This window comes from Bufo gargarizans, chromosome 9, assembly GCF_014858855.1.
Source record: "Bufo gargarizans isolate SCDJY-AF-19 chromosome 9, ASM1485885v1, whole genome shotgun sequence".
NCBI classification, from domain to species: Eukaryota; Metazoa; Chordata; class Amphibia; order Anura; family Bufonidae; genus Bufo; species Bufo gargarizans.
The window spans coordinates 38,515,699-38,541,488 of NC_058088.1; the positions used below are offsets into that span (position 1 = coordinate 38,515,699).

The 25,790-nt window shown below is 45.5% G+C and overlaps 1 protein-coding gene across 1 annotated transcript in view; it reads left to right on the forward strand.

Moving 5' to 3' along the window:
* STK26 (serine/threonine kinase 26) overlaps positions 1–25,790 on the forward strand; it is a 92,263-nt gene that overhangs the window by 25,296 nt on the left and 41,177 nt on the right. Inside the window, exon 2 of the mRNA XM_044305772.1 lies at positions 25,429–25,659. Within this exon, the coding sequence (XP_044161707.1) occupies positions 25,429–25,659 (231 nt within the window). The remainder of the gene's footprint in view (positions 1–25,428; positions 25,660–25,790) is intronic.

Consider the following 25,790-nt stretch of genomic DNA (forward strand, 5'->3'; position numbering starts at 1 on the left):
AGACGGCTGCGTTCAGGGCCGCTTGTGAGCCCCTTCAAACGGAGCTCACGAGCGGACACCTGAACGCAGGTGTGAAAGTAGCCTTAAAGGGAACCTGTTGCCAGAATTTTGTGTCTAGAGCTCAGGAAATGGGCTGCTAGATTGCCGCTAGCACATCTGCAATACCCAGTCCCCATAGCTCTGTGTGCTTTTATTGTGTAAAATGTAAATGAACCTTAGATGAGTCCTGTCTCCTCCATGCTTGAGAGATGAGTCCAGTTGTCTGACTCTGAGCCCAGCCACGCCCACTGAAGGAGCCCAGCCACGCCCACTGTGAAGGAGCCCAGCCACGCCCCGCATCCTCCGAATCTCCTCCTTGCTACCTGACGTCACAAAGATAGAGCGCCGTAATCTCGCAATGTGTGAGCTAGCTCATGCGCAGTTCGTTCTCTGAAGGCTGATGCCAGCACACTATGCCGACACTGCGCATGCGCTAGCTCGCGCGTCGTGAGATTACGGCACTCTAGCTTTGTGATGTCGGGGAGCAAGGAGGAGATTCAGAGGATGTGGGGCAGGGTCTGGCTTCTTACTTGCCTCATTTACATATCTATAAAATAGTTCTTTGACACAATAAAAGCACACAGTGCCGGATCCGGTGTTAATGCAAGTCAATGGGAAAAAGGCCGGATCTGGCGTTCAAAGTGTGCTGTCTGCATCCGTTGCTCTGTTCCGTGGCCCCGCAAAATAAAATGTAACATGTCCTATTGTCCTCGCTTTGCGGACAAGAATAGGCTGTCTGTGCCGTTCCGCAAAAATTGCGGAACGGACACCATCCGTGGTTTGCGGACCACATAAAAATGAACGGCGGTGTGCATGTAGCCTTAGGCAGAGTGTCACAATCCCATAGACTGCAGTAGTATTTTATTGCGGTCTATGGGACAAGCGATCATAAGAGCGATTGTAATGTCCCCTTAACGGGGTTAAAAGTTAGTGAAAAACACACATGATAAAAATTTAAATACCCTATTTTCCAATTTTACATATAAACAATAAAAAAAATATCTAAGTATGAAAACCTACAAACTAATAAAATCTAAAACTTTTCCTGATCAATGTACACAGTAACAGGAAAAAACACTAGATTTGCCTTTTTTTATTTATTTTTTTTTGGTCACCTTGTCCTCCAAAAATTGAATTAAAACGATCAAAAAGTCATCTGTCCCCTGAAATGGTACCATTTAAAACCACAATTCGCTTCTTAAAAAAACAAGCCATCTTACAGCTTTGTAGAAAGAAATTGGAGTACAAAAAAAAAAAGTTCTGGCTGTCAGAATATGGCGATGCAGAGACAGTCATAGAATGCTGGGAGTTGGGGTGGGACCACACGGCACGGTCGTTTTGCGCTTGTGACGTGGCCGCTCTGTGTTTGAGTACCACAAGACTTTACTGACCACGGCAGGCTCTAGTTAAACACTGTTCAGTGGGACTGTATTGTTAATGGCCGTGCGGTATTGACACAGACATTAACGCAGCCGTTGGCAGTTGGCACTGTTCAGTAGCCTGTGTTGTCTCTCGAGTGTAATAAGAGCCCGCTGTGGCCTGTATGGGTGCGCTGTACGCAGATCCACACAACTGCGCCGTGTGGTTGTCCCCTTAATAGCTCCACAACAGCTGGGGAGCCCGAGTTTGCACTCCACAGTTTTTATACACGTGAACGCGTTTTCTCCGTGTATTTTCCCCACACCCAGCCCTGTTTCGTTCTGTTTGCACATTGTTTGCTTATGAAGTGGTTTATTCTATTCACTTTTAGTGATGATTCGTAACCAAAATAATATGTGGCTTCTGGAGCCGGAAGAGTCTTTGAGAGCCGTCGCATTAGTGCTCGAGGCTGCGTTCTCCCTGCTGCTCCGGGAAATACCATGCTGACAAATTGTCTTGGTTTGTGCAGAATTGTTTTGTGCTTGTTAGTGGGACGGGTCCTCAGACGTCCAATTAGGCCGCTTCTCCTTATTTAATTGTATGGTTCTTCATTTTTATTTTATGGATACAGAGTTTGAGCATGTAGATGTACCCAGAAAAGTATGTTAGTTTGCCTTGGGCAAAGCGTCGCTGGCACCTTCAGTCTCTGACAGTTGTGCCGCTGCCTCCCCTCACAAACCACCGCTATACGCAAGACTACATGTGAGCAGGAAGGCACAAGTGTTATGGGGATTCAAGATGCCTGTAAGAGCTGTCCTTCACCCAATGGAGAGGATTAGGAGGAGGCATTTTCCTGTAGCCGTTAGGATCTGTCCAGAATGCTCCAACCACAGTCTTGCAGTAAAGAAATCCTAAAGAGATCCCTACATTTTTTATTTTTTTATTTATTTACTTATTTATTTTTTTTAAATAGGAGGTGTACGAATTTTTTTTATTTTATTTTTTACGAATGAGACTGAGCTGCCCGACCAGAGACTAGAGTGGCGCTGTTACTGGTGGTGCTCTTATACCCATTAGTTTGCTTTAGATTGGGCACTGGGCTGGTGGTAGTATCTCAATGCCATATTACAGACTGATAGTGAATTTATAATTACATGAAGAATAACATGTGAGATCAGCGCGACTGTAAAAACAAGCGCGTGATAACAAGATCATGAATCTGCTCTCATGTAATATTGGATTAGCTTTGTAGTGAACTACTGGCTGCCGAGGTGTCTTGTTGAATCATGTGGGAGCTGTAATGATGGACTTTTCCCAGGCGTGTTTTTTTTTTATATATTTTTTTTAAACAGTATTTCCTGCTATCATGAACCTTGTGTGGACGTTGTGTCGGAAACTTTAATCTTCACAAAAGATTTAACAGAATATCGATCTAGAGGTTCTCCATGGAATGTTGCTGCCTGAAGCTTTTAGGGTTTGTCTAAACGGGTGACATGTGTGCGAGACTCCAAGTTGCAGAAAAGTGGCGCGACACAAACTGTGATTTGGCTGTGAAAACGATGCTTGCACGGCTTCCATTAAAGTCGATGACTGAAAAGTTGCTCGTAATTTGCGATGTGCAACACAAAATCTGTTAGCGCAAGTTGCACATTTTTGTGTTGCCCTGTAGCCCACGCTTCTCAACTATTTTAGAGCTGGGGTTATGGCTCGTTCACACGAACGTGTGAAGCCCATGATGTGTACCGCAATGCACGGGCACCGTCCGTGGGGCAGCCACATGGGGATCGTGGACCCATTCACTTGGCTGGGTCCGCGATCCCTCCGTTCCGCAATAAGAGAGAGCATGTTCTATCTTTTTGCAGTGTGGAGGCACGCAACGGAACCCCCAGGAAGCACTCTGTAGTGTTCCGCATCTCCGGATTTGCGGACCCATTGAAGTGAATGGGTCTTCATCCATGATGCGGAATGCACTAGTAACTGTGCCTGTGTATTGCGGATCTGCAAATGCTGTCCGCAATTCGACAACGGGCAGCACACGTTCGTGTGAACGAGCCCTTAGGCTGTGAAAATACAGCTGCAAGGTGATTCGTGTAAATTATATTGAAGTCGATGGAGGGAATGTTGCGTGTGACATGCAGCACAGTCCGACATGTCTGGATTTTTTGCGTCTCCGTTGCAGCATGTTGCGTGTCGCATTGTAACACCATTGACAACCTTTGCATGAAATGTAGCTGCGTGGCCAAACCCTAAGGGCTCTCACACGAGCTGATCCCATGAGTGGAATCCGCTGCGTGAAAGAGAGCCAAGCCCTGTTCCGGACAGCAGAGACACGGAGCAGTAACATGATTGATAATGCTCCGTACCTCTCTGACATTTTTACTACAAAATCACAGTGACAACTTTCTCACTGTGATTTTGTAGTAAAAAGATCAGAGAGGCGCAAAGCATTATCAGTTATGTTACTGCTCCGTGTCCGGAACGGGGCTTGGCTCTTTCACGCAGCGGATTCCACACACGGGATCTGCTAGTGTGAAAGAGACCTAAGAGTGGCTGCACACAGTACGGATTTTGTGCCAGAAACCGTCTGTGTAACACAGTACCAGCAAAGTGTATGAGGTTAGACTGTCTTGTAGAATCTCTTGTACACTTTGCTTTTTTACTTGGGTGCTGTAAGTCAAGTCATGTCTCAAGGCCTGTTTATAGGGTTGCCTTACATCTGGTGGCATCAGGGGCAAGGTATGGCTACACAACGATGCTGGTTGTGGCCAAATATGCTGAGTAGTGGTGATCCCATAGAAATGAAAGGGATTTCTGCGCCTGTTGCACGGCTGGATCTCATACGACAGGCACATTCATTTCTATGGGATCACCACTACTTGGCGTACTTGGCCGCAAAAGCTGTTGCCGGTTTAAGGCACTCTCTGTAAGGAGAGAGAGCACCCCTTAAAATCTGCAGCATGTCATTTGTTCGTGTGATTCCACACCTTCTGTAGTGGTTTTTACACAGAGGTTGAATAATATAAACAAAGTCTGCACTAAAAACTGCACCAAAACCGCAATAATTAGTGCATTTTTTTTGTGTGCAGATTTTCTGCACACAAATCTGCACTATGTGCAGCCACCTTAAGGCCACCCGCACTTGAGTTTGGGTGAAAACACGTAAGAGCCGCTTGATTATCCGCACGGATTTAAAATTGTTTTAAATTTATTTTTATTTTTTTGGGATTTGCGGTTTTTGCCACAGACCTCACCCTTCCTTTGAAAGGCCTCATGCACGCCGCCGTTTTGGCAGCTCGGATGCGGACCCATTCACTTTAATGGGGCCTCAAAAGATGCGGACAGCACTCCGTGTGCTGTCCGCATCCGTTACTCCGTTCCGTGGCCCCACTAAAAGAATATAACCTGTCCTATTCTTGTCCGCACTTTGCGGACAAGAATAGGCATTTATATTGAAGGCTGTCCCTACCGTTCTACAAATTGCGGAACGCGCATGGACGCCTTCCGTGTTTTGTGGACCGCAAAACACACAACGTTTGTGTGCATGAGGCCAAAATGGTGAAATCGGCGTAAACGGCAAACCTTCACAGGTTGATTTCCTGCACATGAGATTACTGTAATTTCATGCACTTTGCTGATGCTGTAATACGTAGTGTTTCTTCTGTATGGAAAAACGGCATGTATTCTGCAAGGTGGCCCAAGGGCTTCAGTGGTGTCTTCTGGAGCTACTTCAGTACAGGGCATGAGATTGCTGCCAGCACGGCTATCCATTGTATAGAATTCACTTCTAAGTGTGGAGTTGAGCCAGTTCTCTGACTAGACATGCCCGCTGACTTTGGCAGGGTAGAAGGCTTGCGCATACATGCCATGTGATTAAAGAGAAACTAGCTGAGGCAAACATTGCTTCAGCAAATGCCATTTATTATGTAGAGAAAGCTAAAGTAGTTATCTGATTTCAGAAACATCGCCCCCATGTGCCAGGCCCCTCACAGGTAATATACTTGCCTTGCTCCCTGTGGCGCTCCTGGTCCCCAAACTACCGCTTCTCCCTGCACACTGATGAAAACGTCTAGGGGGGGGGGGGGGGGGGGGTGATGGGGGAGCAGCCAATGGCAGACGGGGACAAGCCTCCCTAGCATCGTGGGTGACGCTAGGGAGGCTCGTCCCTGTCAGAGCCTGCCATTGGCTGCATCCCCGCCCCCCCGACACTGGATGTTTTCATCAGTGTGCAGGGAGAAGCCGCGGTTTGGGGACTGGGAGCAAGGTAAGTATATTACCTGTGAAGTGCCCCGCACATGGAGTTGTTTCTGAAATTGGATAATCCCTTTAATACAAGGCACTTACTAATGTATTGTGATTTGTGCATATTGCCTCCTTTGCTGGCCTGATCCCTTTTTGCATCACATTATACACTGCCCGTTTCCCTGCAATCCTTCAGTGGTGGTCGTGCTTGCACGCTATAGGAGAAAGCACAAGCTTATGAGCACTCCCACGTCCCGGCCGGCACTTTTTCCTATAGTGTGCAAGCACAGCCACCACTGATGGACTGTAGGGTGGTCGTAACCATGGGAACAAGCCATGTAGAATGTGATGGAAAAACGAATCCATGACCAAGTGGCTTGTGTTAAGTTCCTCTCCATAATAAATGCCATTTGCTGAAATGAGGCAACCCCTTTAACTGTAAAATTACTATGTACCCCAAAATAGTATCAATGAGAGCTACAACTGGGCTCGGAAAAAGCAAGTCCCCATAAAGCCATGTGGCTGGCTCTAAGACCGGCTCGGGCACGCTGCTATAATATAGATCGGAGACCAAAGAAATCTTTGGGCCCTTACGTTACCTCTATTGGTTACAGAAAGGTAGTTCATGGCCAGTTTCTCTGCGTGCCATATGACTGAGGTGTTCTCTTCAAGCCTTGTTTTCTGGGTAGATTATGGTACCATACAGGAGCATCATATGGCAGTATAGAGTGCCCGGGGCTCTGTAATATAGAACCATAGGGCTTATAGTGTTAATGACGTGCGGTGATTAGATCCTGCTTTCTGTAAAAGCTCCAGGCTGAAGGTGGACCGCAGCTTCTGTATTACAGCTTTACAGCGGGAGCACCTTGTATCTGGGTGCCGCAGCTGATCGCAGCTCAGGAGGCACTAGAGGAGGTTTCTGTGCTGCTCCTGCGCTGGCCTGACCGGTGCTATTTGTGGACTGTTTCCTTTTATGGCTCCATTCACATTCTTCAGCGAACTGTCATGACAAGGCCAGGCCTCATATCTCCTGCTTGGTAACACAGTAATTGTAACTCAATATCGGACTCTGTTAATAAGTAAATGGAAAAGCACTTTAAGAGAAGGCCTTATCTCGATTCTACAGTAAAGGTGTATGCTTCCTCCAGCCGAGTGGTGGTATTTTCACTTACTGCCTGCTCTCTGCAACCAAACCAAAGAGATCCTGTGACAGAGCAGGGGGAGTATGATGAGCCGGACTGGTGTCTCCCAGGGCAGGGCTGGAGATGCCAGATGTTTCCAGTAGTTTTCTAGACCTGTGATCTAGATTTGCATGTGAAGGGAAATTCTTTTAGCTAAATGAGTGTAAACAGAGTAGCAACTATGGTGGTGGTTTTTGTGCATAAACCGTTTTTATATAGATGTTTTTTGTCTGGCAACTAAGGCTACTTTCACATTAGCAGATCCGTGGTGCGGCTAGTGCACCCGTGCCACCAGAAGTCCACTCCAGCCACATTCACTATAATGGATGGCAAACATGCAGAGAAGCAGCCGGAATGAAACTACGACATGGCTACTTTCACAGCCGTCAGGGCTCAGCAAAAACGCTTTCGTCATATTAATACAACCGTCTGTATACGTTATGAATGGATCCGGTTGTATTATCTTTAACATAGCCAGGACGGATCCGTCTCTAAAACAGTATGTCAATGGGGGGCGGATCCGTTTTCTTTTGTCAGAGAAAACCGATACGTCTGAGGCTACTTTCACACTAGCGTTCATGGGTCCGTTCGTGAGCTCCGTTTGAAGGAGCTCACGAGCGGACCCAAACGCCTCCGTCCAGCCCTGATGCAGTCTGAATGGAGCGGATCCGCTCAGACTGCATCAGTCTGGCGGCGTTCAGCCTCCGCTCGCCTCCGCACGGACAGGCGGACAGCTGAACGCTGCTTGCAGCGTTCAGCTGTCCGCCTGGCCGTGCGGAGGCGAGCGGATCCGTTCAGACTTACAATGTAAGTCAATGGGAACGGATCCGCTTGAAGATGTCACCCTATGGCTCAATCTTCAAGCAGATCCGTCCCCCATTGACTTTACATTGAAAGTCTGAACGGATCCGCTCAGGCTGCTTTCACACTTAGAATTTTTTCTAAGTTATTAATGCAGACGGATCCGTACTGAACGGAGCCTCCGTCTGCATTAATATGATCGGATCCGTTCAGAACGGATCCGATCAAGCGCAAGTGTGAAAGTAGCCTTACTTGCATTGTGAGTCATGACTGATCCGTCTTGCTCCGCATTCCAGGACGCACTAAACGCTGCTTGCTTTGCTTTTGTGCGTTCTGTTGCACTCCGCTCCCTTCAGTTCAGTTTTGTCCCGATTGACAATAAACAGGAACAAAACTGAAGCATTTCCCTCCGCTATTGAGACCCTGTGACGGATCTCAATAGCGGAAAGGGAAACCGCTGGTGTGAAAGTAGCCTTGTACATGTTCCGTCTAGATCAGGGGTGCACAACCTATACCATTAAATGTGGCCCCGGACTGGTAACAGACATGTCTGTGGCTCCTCACATGTATTTTTCATGCATCTTAACATTAGTTGAGTCCTTGAAGTGTAACCAAACATTTATGGTATATCCTGTATCGGGGATCAGCAGCCTCCGGCACTCCAGCTGTTCTGCAACTACAACTCCCAGAAGCCTCTTCACTTCTGTGCAAGTTACAATAACAGCCAAGTAAGTGTGCATACTGGGAGTTGTAGTTTCACAACAGCTGGAGTGCCAAAGGTTGCTGATCCCTCTCCTATATGTTTGATATGCCATAGTAAGTTTTATTTTCGGCCCCTGGAATTGGGAAGTTTTTTATTTTCGTCCATCAATGTGGCCTCCAACCAGAAAAGAGTGTGCACCCCTGATCTAGATGGATCTATAGCATTTTTCATGTTGAACATACTGGTGGCTCATGAATAAAATGAATAGATTCCTTTAAAGGGCTTGTCTGGTGACAGAAGTTCCTTTAGAAGCATGTTGTGATCGGTGGGTGCTCCTGACGGGTAGACCTCTGCAGATTATAAGAACAGGAGGTTTCCATTCCTGGTTTACTGTTTAACTCGGTCTGACCAGCATTAAAGGGGTATTTCAGTTGCATTAAAGGGGTTGTCTGGGTTTAGTGCTGAAACCAGACATATCCCTATCTAAACGCCTCCGGCCCACCTGATATGAGCATTGGAGAATTTCATGTTTTTTGTTTACATTGGCATACTGCTAGGCAAAGGCTTCCGCCTAGCAGTGTTCCCAGTGACATTGCCGGCTCTGATGGGCGGGCCTTAGCGCTGCCCTAAGCGTTTTACAGGTTAGGGCAGCGCTAAAGTTCATCCATTAGTTCCGAGACGTCAACGGACTCTCTGCTAGGCAGAAGCCTCCACCTAGCAGTCCCCATGGAGAGTCTGGTACGTCACTGGATCTCCAAAAAATGCCTTTGCTATGCTCCTATCAGGTGGCTGCAGCGGTACAGAGCCCCTGATCTTGTGATCGGTGGGGTGCCAGCAGTAGGACTGACACCAATTTAATAGTTTAGGGGATAACTTAATGTAACTAGCATGCCCCTTGAAATATGGTTAGACCAGTCCTTTTGAAAAGATTTCAAAAGATTTTCTAAACATGTATTGCTGATGGGAACGTGTTGGTCAAGAAGCAGCCGAACAGATGGCGAAGTTTGTTGTTTTTTTATTAAATGACGCACTTTGGTGACCTTGTCGAGACTTGTGTTGTAGACGGCTGGTCTTGGTGGCCATCCAGAAGCTCTGCGCTGGTGTCCTTACTCTCCCTCCACACCGCACAGACATGCAGCTTGAAAAGAAGGGGTATTGACCTCTGAAGAGGTTCTGTTTTTTATGATCTTTGTGTCTAGCAGGTATGAGTATATGCTTCAGTTCTTCTTCCTGTCGTGCACAGATGTCCCCGTCTATGAACATGAATATCTTATTTTAAATATGACTTCAGTTTCCTGTATCTGCTATGATGTAACATCAGAAAGCATCCTCAGTATACCAAGTCTGGGGCAAAGTGGAGGTGGATAGCGCACCCTGTAACATGGTGTGGACGTGGGGCGGGTGGCGTGCCCTGGTGTCGCGGGGCGGGCGGCGTGGTTGTTTACCTCCGTAGTTCTGCTCATAGTGTGATACATGGGCTGTCATCTCTCTAAATCTCACCTCTCCCCCCTTGAATGATGCGTAGTTTGGTTTTGTATTTTGGGCAGTGAAGTGTACGGCCATGTTCGCGTGGCTTTAGATTATTGAGGCGAGGTGCACGTGTGATGATATTTTGTGTATTACACAACTGCTACACAAACAGTAATAAGCCTAGACAATGACTGTGCCAAGAGGAGCGAGATCTTTCACAATGGACTTACTAATAGCGACTCACTGGTACAATTAGTTTATTCAGTTCATGAGATGCCTCCATATCTGTCAGTAAGTGGTCACAGGTTCTTGTAGTCTTGGAGCCAAGAACCCAGATTGCTTTGTCCCTCCTGGATGCTGTTGTACAGTTTCTGGGACCACCTTTGTAATATGAAGACTCTAAAGGTCCCTTTTTACGGGGCGACGCACAAGCAGTTTGTTGGGAAGGAAGTGTTCCTTCTGGACAATCTTCTGGTCATTAGCGGAGGAGACTAGTGCATTTACATGCAGTTATCTCCTTCACAGTATGGTGATCACTAATGCCCTCGCTCTTCCCCCATACAGACTGGTTGTTTGCTGGCGGCAGATTGGGTTTACACAGCACGCTCTGCCACCGGGAAACCAGGATTTTTGTGCTGCAGTAACGATCCAATTTCCCGATTGAACAGGAATTTTGCTTGTTCATTGTGTAATCGACTGTACATTTACACTGCCAGATCACCGATAGTGAGCGCTACTATGAATGCTTGTTGGCGATTATCTTTTCAATTCTCGCCCCGTGTAAATGGCCCTTTATCGGTCAGTCGTATGCTGAATCATGCACTTATTTATTTCCATTCTGCTTTGTTATAGGAGCAGAATAATGAAACTACCACAACGATGGTGTGAACGAGCCCCAATCAACATGCCAATACTCTTAAATCCTTTTTAGGGCTCATGCACACATAGTTTGCTCCGCATTTTGTGCAGGTCGGATGCAGACCCATTCATTTCAGTGGGGCCACAAAATATGCGGACAGCACACCTTGTGCTGTCTGCATCCACAGGTCCCTTCTACAGCCTCGCTAAAAAATAAACATGTCCTATTGTCCGTTTTGTGGACAAGGATAGGACATTTCTGCAGGAGTAAGAAGAAAAAAAAATGGCGTCTGAGATCGGTATTGCAGATCCACGATTTGCAGACCGCAACTTACAACTGGGTGCATGAGCTCTTAGGCTACTTTCACACTCTCGTTTGGTGCAGATACATCATGGATCTGCACAGATGGATCCGTTCAGATATTACAACCGTCTGCATCCGTTCAGAACGGATCCGTTTGTATTATCTGTAACATAGCCAAGACGGATCCGTCTTGAACACCATTGAAAGTCAATGGAGGATGGATCAGTTTTCTATTGTGCCAGATTGTTTCATAGAAAACTGATCCGTCCTGGGGACGGATCCGTTTGTCTGTTTCGTCAGACGGACACCAAAACTTTTTGGTGTCCGCCTCCAAAGCGGACTGGAGGAAAACTAAGCGGATCCTTTTCTATTCAGAATGCATTAGGGCAAAACTGATCCGTTTTGGACCGCTTGTGAGAGCCCTGAACCGATCTCACAAACGGAAAGCCAAAGCGCCAGTGTGAAAGTAGCTTTAGGCTACTTTCACACCAGCGTTTCGGTGTCCGCCTGTGAGATCAGTTTTTCAAGGCTCTCACAAGCGGACCCAAACGGATCAGCTTAGCCCCATTGCATTCTGAATGGATGTGGATCCGTTCAGAATGCATCAGTTTGGCTCCGTTCCGCCTCTATTCCGCTCTGGAGGCCGACACCAAAACGCTGCTTGCAGCATTTTGGTGTCCGCCTGGCCGTGCGGAGCCAAGCGGATCTGTCCTGACTTACAATGTAAGTCAATGGGGACGGATCCCTTTGACGTTGACACAATATGGTGCAATTGCAAACGGATCCGTCCCCTTTTGACTTTCAATGTAAAGTCAGGACGGATCCGTCTGACTAACAATTAGACTTAGACTTTTTTTTTTACATAGAATGCAGACGGATCCGTTCTGAGCGGATACCATCGTTTGCATTTATAGGTGCGGATCAGTCTGTGCAGATACCAGATGAATCTGCACCTAACGCAGGTGTGAAAGTAGACTGAGATGCTAGTTGCGCAGTCTGCATACTTTGTCAGTGATCCAGTTTCAGCACTGAAGGGCAAAAAATAAAAAATAAAAAAAGTCCATGTAGAAGCCAGAGCGTCTTTCACAATAGAGCCGTTCCTTTGATCGTCCCGCTGCTCAGCCTCGCATTGGTTGTCACCAGGAAGCCTTTGCTGAGACTGTGATTAAATGACACATGACACAATAGAAGAGAATGCAGTCTATCCCGTTGTATTGTGTCCATCCGTATTGGCCTTTGACGTGACCGGCCACGCCTGTGTGACTTGCCACAAGTGATACATGTTGAAGTGCCATATTACCGATTGACGTTATATCATTGTTAAAAAATAGGCTCAATGAGCCCTGTACGATGAGGACTGTGCTAATAGTGATTATGCCTGGACAGCAGAGATGGGAGTCGGTGAAGTCTTTGTAAAACGTCACATACCGACATATTGGCCTGTATTTGTTTTGCTTATTTAAAGGTTTTTTTTTCCATCCGCCAGGCCTTTTCGGCAGAATTTAAACCTGCAAGTGTTTTTGTATTTATCTCCTGTATTAGGGCAAATTTGTGTAGATCTCCTAGTCTTTTATTAACCACTTTAACCCCGCTAGCTAAAACCCCCTTAATGACCAGGCCACTTTTTACACTTCGGCACTACACTACTTTCACCGTTTATTGCTCGGTCATGCAACTTACCACCCAAATGAATTTTACCTCCTTTTCTTCTCACTAATAGAGCTTTCATTTGGTGGTATTTTATTGCTGCTGACATTTTTTACTTTTTTTGTTATTAATCGAAATTTAACGATTTTGTTGCAAAAAAATGACATTTTTCACTTTCAGCTATAAAGTTTTGCAAAAAAAAAAACGACATCCATATATAAATTTTTCGCTAAATTTATTGTTCTACGTGTCTTTGATTAAAAAAAAAAGTTTGGGCAAAAAAAAAAAATGGTTTGGGTAAAAGTTATAGCGTTTACAAACTAAGGTACAAAAATGTGAATTTCCGCTTTTTGAAGCAGCTCTGACTTTCTGAGCACCTGTCATGTTTCCTGAGGTTCTACAATGCCCAGACAGTAGAAAAACCCCACAAATGACCCCATTTCGGAAAGTAGACACCCTAAGGTATTCTCTGATGGGCATAGTGAGTTCATTAAACTTTTTTTATTTTGTCACAAGTTAGCGGAAAATGATGATTTTTTTTTTTCTTACAAAGTCTCATATTCCACTAACTTGCGATAAAAAATTCTAGGAACTCGCCATGCCCCTCACGGAATACCTTGGGGTGTCTTCTTTCCAAAATGGGGTCACTTGTGGCGTAGTTATACTGCCCTGGCAATTTAGGGGCCCATATGTGTGAGAAGTACTTTGCAATCAAAATGTGTAAAAAATGGCCTGCGAAATCCGAAAGGTGCACTTTGGAATATGTGCCCCTTTGCCCACCTAGGCTGCAAAAAAGTGTCACACCTCTGGTATCGCCGTACTCAGGAGAAGTTGGGGAATGTGTTTTGGGGTGTCATTTTACATATACCCATGCTGGGTGAGAGAAATATCTTGGCAAAAGACAACTTTTCCAATATTTTTTTTTTTATACAAAGTTGGCATTTGACCAAGATATTTCTCTCACCCAGCATGGGTATATGTAAAATGACACCCCAAAACACATTCCTCAACTTCTCCTGAGTACGGCGATACCAGATGTGAGACACTTTTTTGCAGCCTAGATGCGCAAAGGTGCCCAAATTCCTTTTAGGAGGGCATTTTTAGACATTTGGATCCCAGACTTCTTCTCACGCTTTCGGGCCCCTAACATGCCAGGGCAGTATAAATACCCCACATGTGACCCCATTTTGGAAAGAAGACACCCCAAGGTATTCCGTGAGGGGCATGGCGAGTTCCTAGAATTTTTTTTTTTTTTTTTTTTGGCACAAGTTAGCGGAAATCGTGAGAAAATACAAAAAAAAAAATCAGTCTCCCTTTCCGCTAACGTGGGACAAAAATTTCAATCTTTCATGGACTCAATATGCCCCTCACGGAATACCTTGGGGTGTCTTCTTTCCGAAATGGGGTCACATGTGGGGTATTTATACTGCCCTGGCATTTTAGGGGCCCTAAAGCGTGAAGAAGTCTGGAATATAAATGTTTAAAAAAATTTACGCATTTGGATTCCGTGAGGAGTATGGTGAGTTCATGTGAGATTTTATTTTTTGACACAAGTTAGTGGAATATGAGACTTAGTAAGAAAAAACAAAAACAAACAAAAAATTTCTGCTAACTTGTGCCCAAAAAAAGTCTGAATGGAGCCTTACAGGGGGTGATCAATGACAGGGGGGTGATCAGGGAGTCTATATGGGGTGATCACCCCCCTGTCATTGATCACCCCCCTGTCAGGCTCCATTCAGACATCCGTATGATTTTTTACGGATCCACGGATACATGGATCGGATCAGCAAAACACATGCGGACGTCTGAATGGAGCCTTACAGGGTGGTGATCAATGACGGAGGTGATCAGGGAGTCTATATGGGTGATCACCCCTCTGTCATTGATCCACCCCCCTGTAAGGCTCCATTCAGACGTCCGCATGTGTTTTGCGGATCCGATCCATGTATCCGTGGTAGGGATCGACCGATTATCGGATTTGCCGATATTCAGGATTTTGAACACTATCGGTATCGGCATCTATTTTTCCGCTGACAGCGCTCTGTGTTCCCCTTAGCAGCACAGGGGAGAAGGAAGCAGTGTCTCCTCCCCCTGTGCTGCTGTTGCCGCCAATGTAAGGACAGGGGACAGGAGGAGGGGAGGAGCTATGGCCACTGCTCCACCAATGAAGATTAATCTATCATTCATTCATATACAGGAGGCGGGAGCTGCAGGATCACACAGCCGGCTCCCGGCCTCTATGAGCTGTAGCTGCGATCTGCGGTAGTTAACTCCTCAGGTGCCGCGGATCGCAGCTACAGCTCATAGAGGTCGGGAGCCGGTTATGTGATCCTGCAGCCAGCTCCGCGCCCCCCCTCCCCCCCAGTATTAGGCAGCGGTGGCGCATAGGGCCCCCCCACCCCAGTCGCAGTGCGCCCCTCCACAGGTTCCCCTCTCCCTTGCTCCTCCGATCGGAGCCCCAGCAGTGTAATGCTGGGGCTCCGATCGGTTACCATGGCAGCCAGGACGCTATTGAAGCCCTGGATGCCATGGTAAGCTCCATGCTGCTGTATGCACAAAGCACACAGCAGCAGGGACAGTGTGAGCTCCTATTCACCCTGATAGATCTCTACCAGGGTGAATAGGACAAGGGTTCTAGTCCCTAAGGGGGCTAAAAGTTAGTTTTAAAAAAAAAAGTTACAAAAAAAATAATAACACTAAAATATTAAATATAAATGAAAAAGAAAGATTAACAATAAACATTAATTTTCAGCAGATTTGTGGGAATTTGTATATTTTTTTTCATACGGATGTCTGAATGGAGCATGACAGGGGGTGATCAATGACGGGGGGGGGGTGTAGTGTAGTGTTTTGTGGTACTTTACACAGCTACCTGTTTCCTCTGGTGGTCGATCCAAACAAAAGGGACCACCAGAGGACCAGGTATATTAGACGCGGTTATTAAAACAGCATCTAATATACCTGTTAGGGGTTAAAAAAAAAATCACATCTCCAGCCTGCCAGCGAGCGATCGCTGCTGGCAGGCTGGAGATCCACTCGCTTACCTTCCGGTCCTGTGAGCGCGCGCGCGCCTGTGTGTGCGCGTTCACAGGAAATCTCGGCCCTCGCGAGATGACGGGTATATGCGTCACTCTGCGAAGGGCTGCCGCCTCCGGACCGCACATCTGCGTTGGGCGGTCCGGAGATGGTTAATGCTGATACTCTGCAGTTCCCAGTACAGGTACTGAGGCTGGCCATACACTTTAGCTGGCTAGTTTGACAGACCACCGTTCCTTCCAGCCTCCACCACCATATAAACGTGCATGATCGGCTCATGTCTGGTGGTTTACACCCATTGAGAACAAAAGGATTGGGCTTGTTGAAATCCAAACTGGCCAACCCTTTTTCTTTCCCCATGACCTCTTCCATTGGGAGGCCCTTCTGAAATCTGTAGCTTCCATTCACCTAATGTGTATGTTCACCTTTAGCCTGTGCCAAATTCCTCTGGTGTCGGCTTATCTGCCTTGAGGACTTAAAGGGCGTCTGTCAGTAGATTTGAATCTAAGAAACTTTCTGACCTGTTACATGTGCACTTGTCAGCTAAAGGCATCTGTGTTGGTCCCATGTTCATATGTGCCCGAATTAAAGAGAAAAAGGATGTTTTAATATATGCAAATGAGAAATGTTGCTGTTACACCTAGAGGCTCTGCTCTCTCTGCAACTGCTGCACCATCTGTGCTTTGATTGGCTGGGCCATCTGTGATGACATTTACACTGGCTGGTCCCGTCAGTGAAAGTGCAGAGAGAGCAGAGCCTCTAGGTGTAACGGCAATGCCCCCATTGCTCCTAGTAGCTCATTTGCATATATTAAAACCAATATATATTTTTTTGCGGACATGAACATGGGACCAACACTGCACATGTAACAGGTCAGCCAGTTTCATAGTTACAAATCTGTATCCAGTGCCCAAGATGAAAATGACCCTTTAAGGATCCCATATGTTTAAATCTAACACAATAATCCCTGACCTCTGCTGCAGGAGAGAACCTGACCCCCTGATGCACCGTAGCTGGTTGGCTGGTCCTGCTGAGAACAGCAGGTATAGCCGCCATTCCTCTATGTGCGGGTGCTGCATGACAGATTCCTCTTGGTATTCATTGAACCCCTGTGTCATGTCCTTCCCCCTCGGGGCCTGCACTAGGTATGAAGTGTCAGTTTTGTCTGAAGCGATCATTTTAGGGGTTACCCCCTTCACAGAAAGCGATGGCCTAGCTCTAGGTTATCCCAGGCCACTTGAGGTGGATGCCTCCAGAGCTGGCTTGTAATGACTGATCTGAGGACTTCCTGAATCCTCTGGAGACTAGGACCGCCCACATGACTCTTCATGGGCAGGGCATGCCACTTCATCACTTTATTTAAAAAAAAAATATATATATATATTTTATGCTGTGGAATTTAGTCATCTGCAGCTTTAGAATAGATTCCGTCACCAGTCCACCGCTACACCAACAATTGTAATGTGCAAAGATTGTTGAGATTGCACTGTGTATTCTCCAGTGACGGGAACAATATTTCCTGTGTAGCTGAGGTTATTGTCTGATTTGTGGCCAGAATCCTCGTGGACCCAGCCTAAGTTGCTTGGCAGCAGCTCAGATTACTAGCCGTTCTTTATACTAATCCTGTTCAATTGTACAATGCATTTGCTGTCACACCCTTCACAAGGTGAGGCTGCCTCATCAGTTGTATTGGTATGTGCCATCTTCAGTGACCTGCCTAGCTCCTCAGGCCCTGGGCTCCACACTGATAAATATGGTGCCACTAAAAGCCATCCACATAGCAACCCAGCTAAATGCACCTTTTGACGAACATAAAAAAAGGTAAAACTATAAACATAAGAAAAACGTAAAATCTCCCTGAAATATACGTTTTGATATTAAAGTGAACCTGTCATCAACTTTATGCTGACCTCTGAGCAGCAGCATAAAATAGTGACCGATGCTCTGATGTCAGCGGTGTGCCACTCATGAGCTAAAAGTAAGTGGTTGCTGAGAACCAGCATCATAATCATTGCAGCCCAGGCCTTGAAAAGAGTCAAATCTACCTGAGGAGAGTCCTGGTTATCCATAATCTCCTGCTCTCCTCGCCCATCTGCTGATGGTTGGCAGTTCTCTCCTAGAGAGAAAGGGAGATAAGACGGTCAGTCATCAGCAGGTGAATAACCAGGACTCTTCTCAGGTGGCCGGGACTCTTTTCCAGGCCCAGTCTGCAATGATTGTGATATTGGTGCTCGGCAACAACTTACTTTTAACTTATAAATGACGACCACTGAAATCAACTCGCCTGTCTCTACTTTATGCTGCTGTTTGGGCACCATAAAGGTGATGACAGGTTCCCTTTTAATTTTTCTGTCTGTTACTGCGATTGCTGTTTGTGATGTACAGACCCGGCCACAGTGCCCTGTTCTTCCATGTCTTCTAGCAGTGATTGATCTGGAAGACCTATAGAAACTACTGGTTTTACACATATTTTTTTGCAGTGTGAAAACCTAATCTGAATAATTGTTAAAATTGTCTGCATGATCTAAATTTAAAGACGCGCAGTCGCCTCTCTGACATGCCTGTTTTTAGGGGGGTACTATCTCTCCTTATGGAGAGCATGTAATATGCAAAATAACCGTGGAGCCCCAGTTATGGGTCTTCAACACAGTGAAAGCCAGATATCCCTCACAGGAAGGAAAACCGAGCAAAGGGGTGTCCCTATTACAGAGATCACCAAATCCACCGTATTAAGTGGCCCCTATGTCAGGATCCCGCTCTTTTACAAGCTTTAAGGATGTGCCGGGGAAGACTTAAGCCAGTTATCCATCCACAGACAGCTGTTTCGGGGTGTTGCCCCTCATCAGTGTGGAGTAGGATTCTGGCTTATGGAGAGCATGAGGAGACTTAAAGGCCATACAAGCTCCTCTGGGAGGAAAGAAATGCAAATGAGCTCTTAACGAGCTCCACCTCTGATGCCACCAGATGTAAGGCAGATATCCTAGAAGTCAGGGATGCCCAACCTGCGGCCCTCCAGCTGTTGTAAAACCACAGTTCCCAGCATGCCTGCACAGCCTACGGCTATTAGGGCATGCTGGGAGTTGTAGTTTGACAACAGCTGGAGGGCCGCAGGTGCTATAAGTCAATGTTCAATCCTTTAAATAGGCCTTGAGACAGCCATGACTTGGATAATAATAAAGCCAGCATCTCATCTGCAGACAGCTGCAAGAGTCTTTAAAACAATGTGGTATGTAGAGCATGATTTATTTATTTTTTTCTGCCAGTTTTTTTTTTTTTTGTCTTTAAACTCAAACCCCTGTGTGTGAATGGCTGCGCTAATAGCTAGATTTATGAATTTGGATAGAATCTCTGAATGGAAACAAGTGATTTTTCTTGCACTTACACGCATATTTATTTGTCGTAGGTTTTTCCTGTACTATTGTAACAATAAGAGCCTTCTATTTTCACCCACTCCACAGCTTTCATGACTAATGTGCAATTTCACTGAAGGCATTGTCTGATCCAGCTACCTTCCATTATAGCAATAAGCACATCTAGCCCAATCTCCTTATACATAAGTACATGCTTCGTTGTAACCGCCGTATGTCACTTGTTCCATTTGGGCCTAGATTTAATACACTGATGTCTAAATCCTGCTGGATTCCACACGTCATCCATGTTTGATCAAGGACTACTTTAACCTTTTTGCAGTCGTAGCCCATGTGATCTCCAGTATGGCTGCAATTTGGCCTATAGAAATATGTAAGTGAGTTACGTAAAATTAAAAACTTTTCATCAGACCTTAGATCATACCCACAATGTTGGGGCTCATGCACACGACCAGATTTCTCTTTTGGTCCGCAAAAAACTGATCCGCAAAAAATACAGATGCCGTCCGTGTGCATTCCGTATTTTGCGGAACGGAACAGCCGGCCCCTAATAGAACAGTCCTATCCTTTTCCCTAATAGGTAAATAATATACTTGGTCCCTGGTAACATGAATTTATGACAAACTGTGCATGATAAAAATAAGAAAGGCACCTGTAGTCATGGTACTTGGTAGTTCAGCCTACGGGTACATCTGCGGATCCACAGCAAAGGCCTCATGAATCATATGCAGTTTTGCACTGGATTTCCCCACCTCTCACCAGTGACACCTGCATGTGTACTGGGGGGCGGCGGCTCAGCTGACATCTGAAATATATGGCAGCTTTAGCACTGCAATTTCAAGCGATTCTATTTCTGCATAGAAATAAGGAGTCGGCGTCCACATTCTCACATTTTTTATGTATACACAAAATTTTTCCCCTCTGGTAGGCTTCCTTTAAATTTCCATTAGTTCATTAAAATGAAACACTTTTTTTGTACACTGTTGCATGTTCGAGATAGAAAAGCTGCGGTGGAAGAATTCTGATGTCTGATCTTCATTATGAGCACTAGGTATGTATATCAGATGGGATTCGCAGTCTTTATAGTCCCCGGCTGCTTCCCATCTGGCTGTATCCTGCTGTGCATGGAGGCCATGCTCTCCTCTCCAGATCCTTCAGACATGGATACAGAGCAGAGTGAGGCCTCATTCACATGACCGTGGCATGCTTCCGGATCCTAGGCGCATTTTTTATTTTTTTGCGTCTAAGGTGCGGACCCATTCACTTCAAAGGGGCCGCAAAATATGCGGGCAGCACTCCGTGTGCTGTCCGCATCCATTGTTTCGTGGTCCACAAAAATGATAGATCATGTCTATTCTTGTCCGAAAAACGGCATCTCTATAATTGGCCTTCCGTTCTGCAAATTGCAGAAGGCTCACGGGCGGCATCTGTGTTTTGCGGACCGCAAAACACGGCACGTTCGTGTGAACGAGCCCTTACTCGGAATAGCAGTGGCAGTGATGCAGTTTTTGCCCCTTCTTCATGCTGATTGAGTGTAATTAGAAGGTATCTGCTATATATTAGACTATGTATTTTATATTTAAGGGTCCGGAGATTAGTCCATGCATAACTTGCAAGACTGCGGCCAGTTTACCACACTCATAACCTCTGCAGATAGGCACTAGATGTCTCATTGCTGCAGTAATTAATGGGCGCGACATAGTAAAGATGTCTGCAGGGAACTGATAAAAGTTGGTTTAACATTTTACTTACGGTAAAATTTTAAAAAAAAACTTAAAAAAAATAAAATGTTGGAGACATTTTAAAGTGGCCCTCTGTTTCAAGAAACAAAATCACATTAAAACTACATTTACGCGACTATGTATTTTGTTTGCGAAATATAATGTCCGTGTTGCATCAGTGGTTAAAAATTTTTTTTTTTTTGTGGACCCGTTGACTTTAATGGGCATGTGCTGCCAAAAATAGGACATGTTCTATCTTTTGCGGAAAACACACAGAAGACAAGAGAGAACATGTCCTATACTTTCCTGCAAAACGCAGTTCACGGGCCCATTTGAAGCCAATGGGTCCACACAAAAAAAGGTGCAATATGGATGTCATCCGTATTTTCCAGACCACAAAACGCATATGTCATGTGAATGTACCCGAAGGTCTCATGCACGGATGATCTCCATATTGTGTCTCGTGTGTTTTTTTTTTTTTTTTTTTGCAGACCCAATGACTTCAGTGGGTCCTTGGTCCGCATCTTGCAGCCAAGAATAGGACATGTTCTATATTTTTGCAGAACAAACACATGGATGCGGACGGCACATAATGACTTGTGTGCAATAGAGTTTTTTTTTTTGTTTTGTTTTTTACACGCTTAGAAATGAATGGGTCTGTTTGCAATCCGCAAATAGTATGGACACTAATACAAAATAGTCATGTGCATAAGACCTTACTGAGCAATGACCAGACCATCTTTTTAGGTGCAGACCCGCCAGTTCCTGGGCTCCTCTTCTGACATCCAACATGGCCGCACCTCTTCTCAGACCACCTGGGGCATACGGGGCATTTGGTAGCCAAGGTGCTCCTTGCTGCCCTCAGATTGGCCAGCACTAATCATTCAAGCAGGGCTGGACAAGTGGATGAGCGCTGTGTGGCCATGTCTGAATCTGTGCCCCTCAGACACCCATGCACCAAACGCACTATAATCTGGGCTCCTGACTCCAGGCTCTGTCACATTTCAGGGCTGCAGTGATGACCCTGGTGCCACCAATTAAGGGCTCATGTACAAGACCGTTGGATGTTTTGTGGTCCACAAATTGCAACTTTGTATAGTTTGCGGAACGGAAAGGCCGGCCCCTAATAGAACAGTTGAATCCTTTTCCGTAATTCAGATCATGATGGAACAAGTTCTATTCTTTTGTGGTACAGACATGCGGACACAATGCGCACTGAGTCAATCCTGTGTTTTGTTTTTTGGTGGCCTCATTGAGGTGAATGGTTCTGCATAAGGGCCGCAAAGAAACCTGGAACGGATACAGAAAAATAGTGTGTGCATGAGCCCCAAGAGTCCTTGTGTATCGGGGATGTTCACGGCTGTCATTTGTTTTTCCATTGAGAAATTTGCTTTGGACTTCCAGGTGAAGCCGGCCGCGCGCTGTTTGTATTTACCGCATCCTACGTTCTGAAATGTGGTTTGTACACTCTAATGGCTTTCTGCTGCTTTTCTGATGACTTGTGTTTCTGGTCTTCAGGTACGTTATAGTAGATTTGCTGGGTACTGTACATGATGGTATTAGTGTAGGTCATATTGTTATAAGTTCAGTTTTTTTTTTTTGTTTTTTTTTTTACAAAAAAAGCTTAGGGATAATTTTACATTAACATAAAATGCATGTTAATGCATTATGAAACAGCGGTCCTAGGACCATTGGCAGCCCTGAGGCTTGTGACTTGACTTGCAATTGGCCCGCTATTCCGAAAATCTGATGGGCAGCAATATATAACTAAGCTAAGCAAGTTTTTGTGCAAAAAATAAATAAATATTTATTTCCTCATTTCCCTGGTTCTTTTCTGGCCCTTTGTTTACATGCAATAACAACATTCTCTGCCCCTCCCCCTGCTCTGCCAAGGGAGTGGCTACAAGAGCTGCCCTGAGTGACATGTCTGCCTGCTGGGAGACTCTGCAGCATGTTGTATGTGTAGAACTACAAGTCCCAGCTGTATAATGCCACTGCTAATACACACAGGATTTCCCCCCTACCTTGTGCAATGCTCTCTCTAGTCCTTCAGCTCCTGTGCCCAGAATTGTCACTGTTGCAGATACCCAGTGTGTGCAGCTGAAGGGGTTAAGAAACCTAGGAGAGAGCAGACGGCAGTGAAGGGGGGGCATGGCCAGCACAGTGACATCTCGCTTGTAAACGAAGTTTATCAGAGCAGGGAGAGAAGCTGACATCACAGGTCATGTGACCCTCAGTGAAATCTGAGAAACCAGCCACTGGAGATAAAGTGAGTTAGGGCTCATGCACACAACAGTATTTTGCGTTCAGTATACTGGACGTGTGCATGAGCCCTTAATTGGAAAGCTGTTAATTTCCCAGTTAGGAACAACTAAACAAAATGTAAGGAGCTGCCTTTCGGTCATGCGTGCAGCCACTTCATTCTTTCTCTGGGAAATCCCATAGAAATAAAGGAAGCGGCCACGTACATGTGCGACCAGCAACTCCGTTCATTTCGGAGGGGGTACAGGTCCCCATTCTCATCATAACTAAATCTACCCAGATTACCCCTTTTATTGAAATTGGTGGGAAAAGTCTTTGGCAACAAATGACAACCATGACTCAAAATTTTGCCTTTTTTGTGCAGTGTTCCCCCTTCTACCCCAGGTCCTGAATCCGTCCTTGACCAGGGAGTTCTACCATGTAGTGGTGTGGGAAGGCAAAGATGGCCGCCACATTGGGGTAGTCACGTAGCTTTCCTTTAAGTTGTAAAGATCTGCCTGGTTAGCATGCCTTCCCTTCTTTAGAGCCGAGCTACAATACCAGGCTCAACCCACGGACAGATGTGGTGTTTCTTCAAAAAAGCGGACTTGTTTTTTGTTTTTTTTTTCTTTCTAATCCTTCTTCCCTTTTTACTAAATACCGTAACTAATCTGGTTTGTCATTCCCAGAATCTTGGAAATCTTTTGTTTTCTAGTTATTGTGGGTAGCAGTGCTCTTCAGAATTGCGCAGGATAATCTGCTGACGGAGGCGTTTTCTTGCTCCCCTTTTTTTGACATTCCACTGAACGTTTTTCTGAGGCTTTTTTTTTTTTTTAAAAGGCAGTCATTAGCTGCTGACTCTGCTTCCATCCGAGCGACTTTACTTTTCACCTCTGTTGACCTACTGCGGCTTTTCTGGTTTAAAACCGTTTTGTCTGTGTCTGACAGTGGGGGCTGCGGCGCAGTTTGTGCAAGCGCTTCGGTGGCGATCTCCATGGCACTTATTCTCCCGGCACTTGACTACATTTTTCTGTCTAGATGTGGTATCTTTTTATTTATTTTTTCCTCCTTTTTTCCTTGTATTTGATGGTTAATGAAAAAAAGAGCGGTCTGTTTCAGGGCTTCTCGTGTGCAGTCACTTTTAGATAATGAGTTGCTAAGGATTATGGGATTTGTCTGCTTATGGAATGCAGGCTTTTTTCTTTACCGTTCAGCAGGGCAGACATAAATGCTTAATATTTAACATGCTAACTCATCAGATTTTAATGTGCTCTTTTAATGGTATCCGACATAATTCCTACATTTGTCAGCTATGTCAGAGGGTCCTTGTAATGAAAGTCTGTGCACTGCATCTAATGCGACTTAGACTTGGCGTGTTTTTTGCTATAGTTTTTCCCATATAGCGACGTGACCACAACGTGGCGTCCAAGCCTAAAGATAGTGTCATGTTTTGTGGAAGTGATGAGTTTGAGGATGGAATTTACTACTTTATTGCTAGCAGAAACCAATGCATTTTAAAAGATTTTTCCAGGAATAAAAAAAAGTGTAGAATTGGTTATAAGTAAAAATCCACCATTACTCACAGATCTGGTCTCTTGCCACTGCTATTCTGGCACTGCAGCGGTCCCTGCAGTTCTCCATTTCCTGGTCCTGGGCTCAACACATGGCAATGGCTTTGACTGACTGCTCAGCCAAGCATTGCTCGTGGGTAGAGATGAGCGAACTTCTGTTTTAAGTTCGGCGTCTAAAGTTCGGCTTCCGGTTAGCGGAGAATCCCGATCTGGATCCGGATATGGATTCCGACTTCCGTTGTGGTCCGTGGTAGCGGAATCAATAATGGCCGATTATTGATTCCGCTAACACGGACCACAACGGAAGTCGGAATCCATATCCAGATCGGGATTCTCCGCTAACCGGAAGCCGAACTTTAGACGCCGAACTTAAAACAGAAGTTCGCTCATCTCTACTCGTGGGCAGTCTAAGCAGTTTCCTGTGAGTCAAGGCCAGGACCAGGAAGTAAAATGCAACAGGAGCAGCATCAGAGGATCGGTGGGGTGAGTAATAATTGTTTATTAAGGGGTTCTCTTGGTGTTTAATATTGATTAATGTATGCTCGGGGTAGGTCATCAGTATAAGATTGATGGGAGTCCTACACCTGACACACTTGACAATTGGCTGTTCCCAGCATTTTTGACAACTTTTGTGGTTTTTGAAAAGGGTTTTTTGTGCTTTTTATGTAAAAAGACAAGCCACCTCCAGATGTTAGCTGTAATTCTATTGGAATGATGAAATGTGGTACACATGCATTTATTTTTTTCTGAAAGCGGTCTACAGAGGAAGGGACCAGGGGGTACATCATCTCCTCTTTAAAAAAAACACCCATTAAGTAAATGCCAAACTCAGTGTATGTATGAATGACGCCTTGAAGATGTTTTACTATTCTTTTTCCTTATTTTTTTAGAATCACCGGGCCGATCCAGAAGAATTATTCACAAAACTAGAGCGTATTGGAAAGGGGTCCTTTGGAGAAGTGTTTAAAGGCATTGATAACCGGACGCAGCATGTGGTTGCTATCAAAATCATCGACCTGGAAGAAGCGGAGGATGAAATAGAAGATATACAGCAAGAAATCACCGTTCTCAGCCAGTGCGACAGCCCCTATGTGACAAAGTACTATGGATCTTATTTGAAGGTATGTCTGTTTTTTTCCGATCGACCAGTGCGACCGTATGAAGAGACGAACGGCTGCGGCTCCGATTTCTTACTGTAAAGCACAAATGGTTCAGTTTATCTTGTGTTTCCATCTGGTACCATTTAGTACAT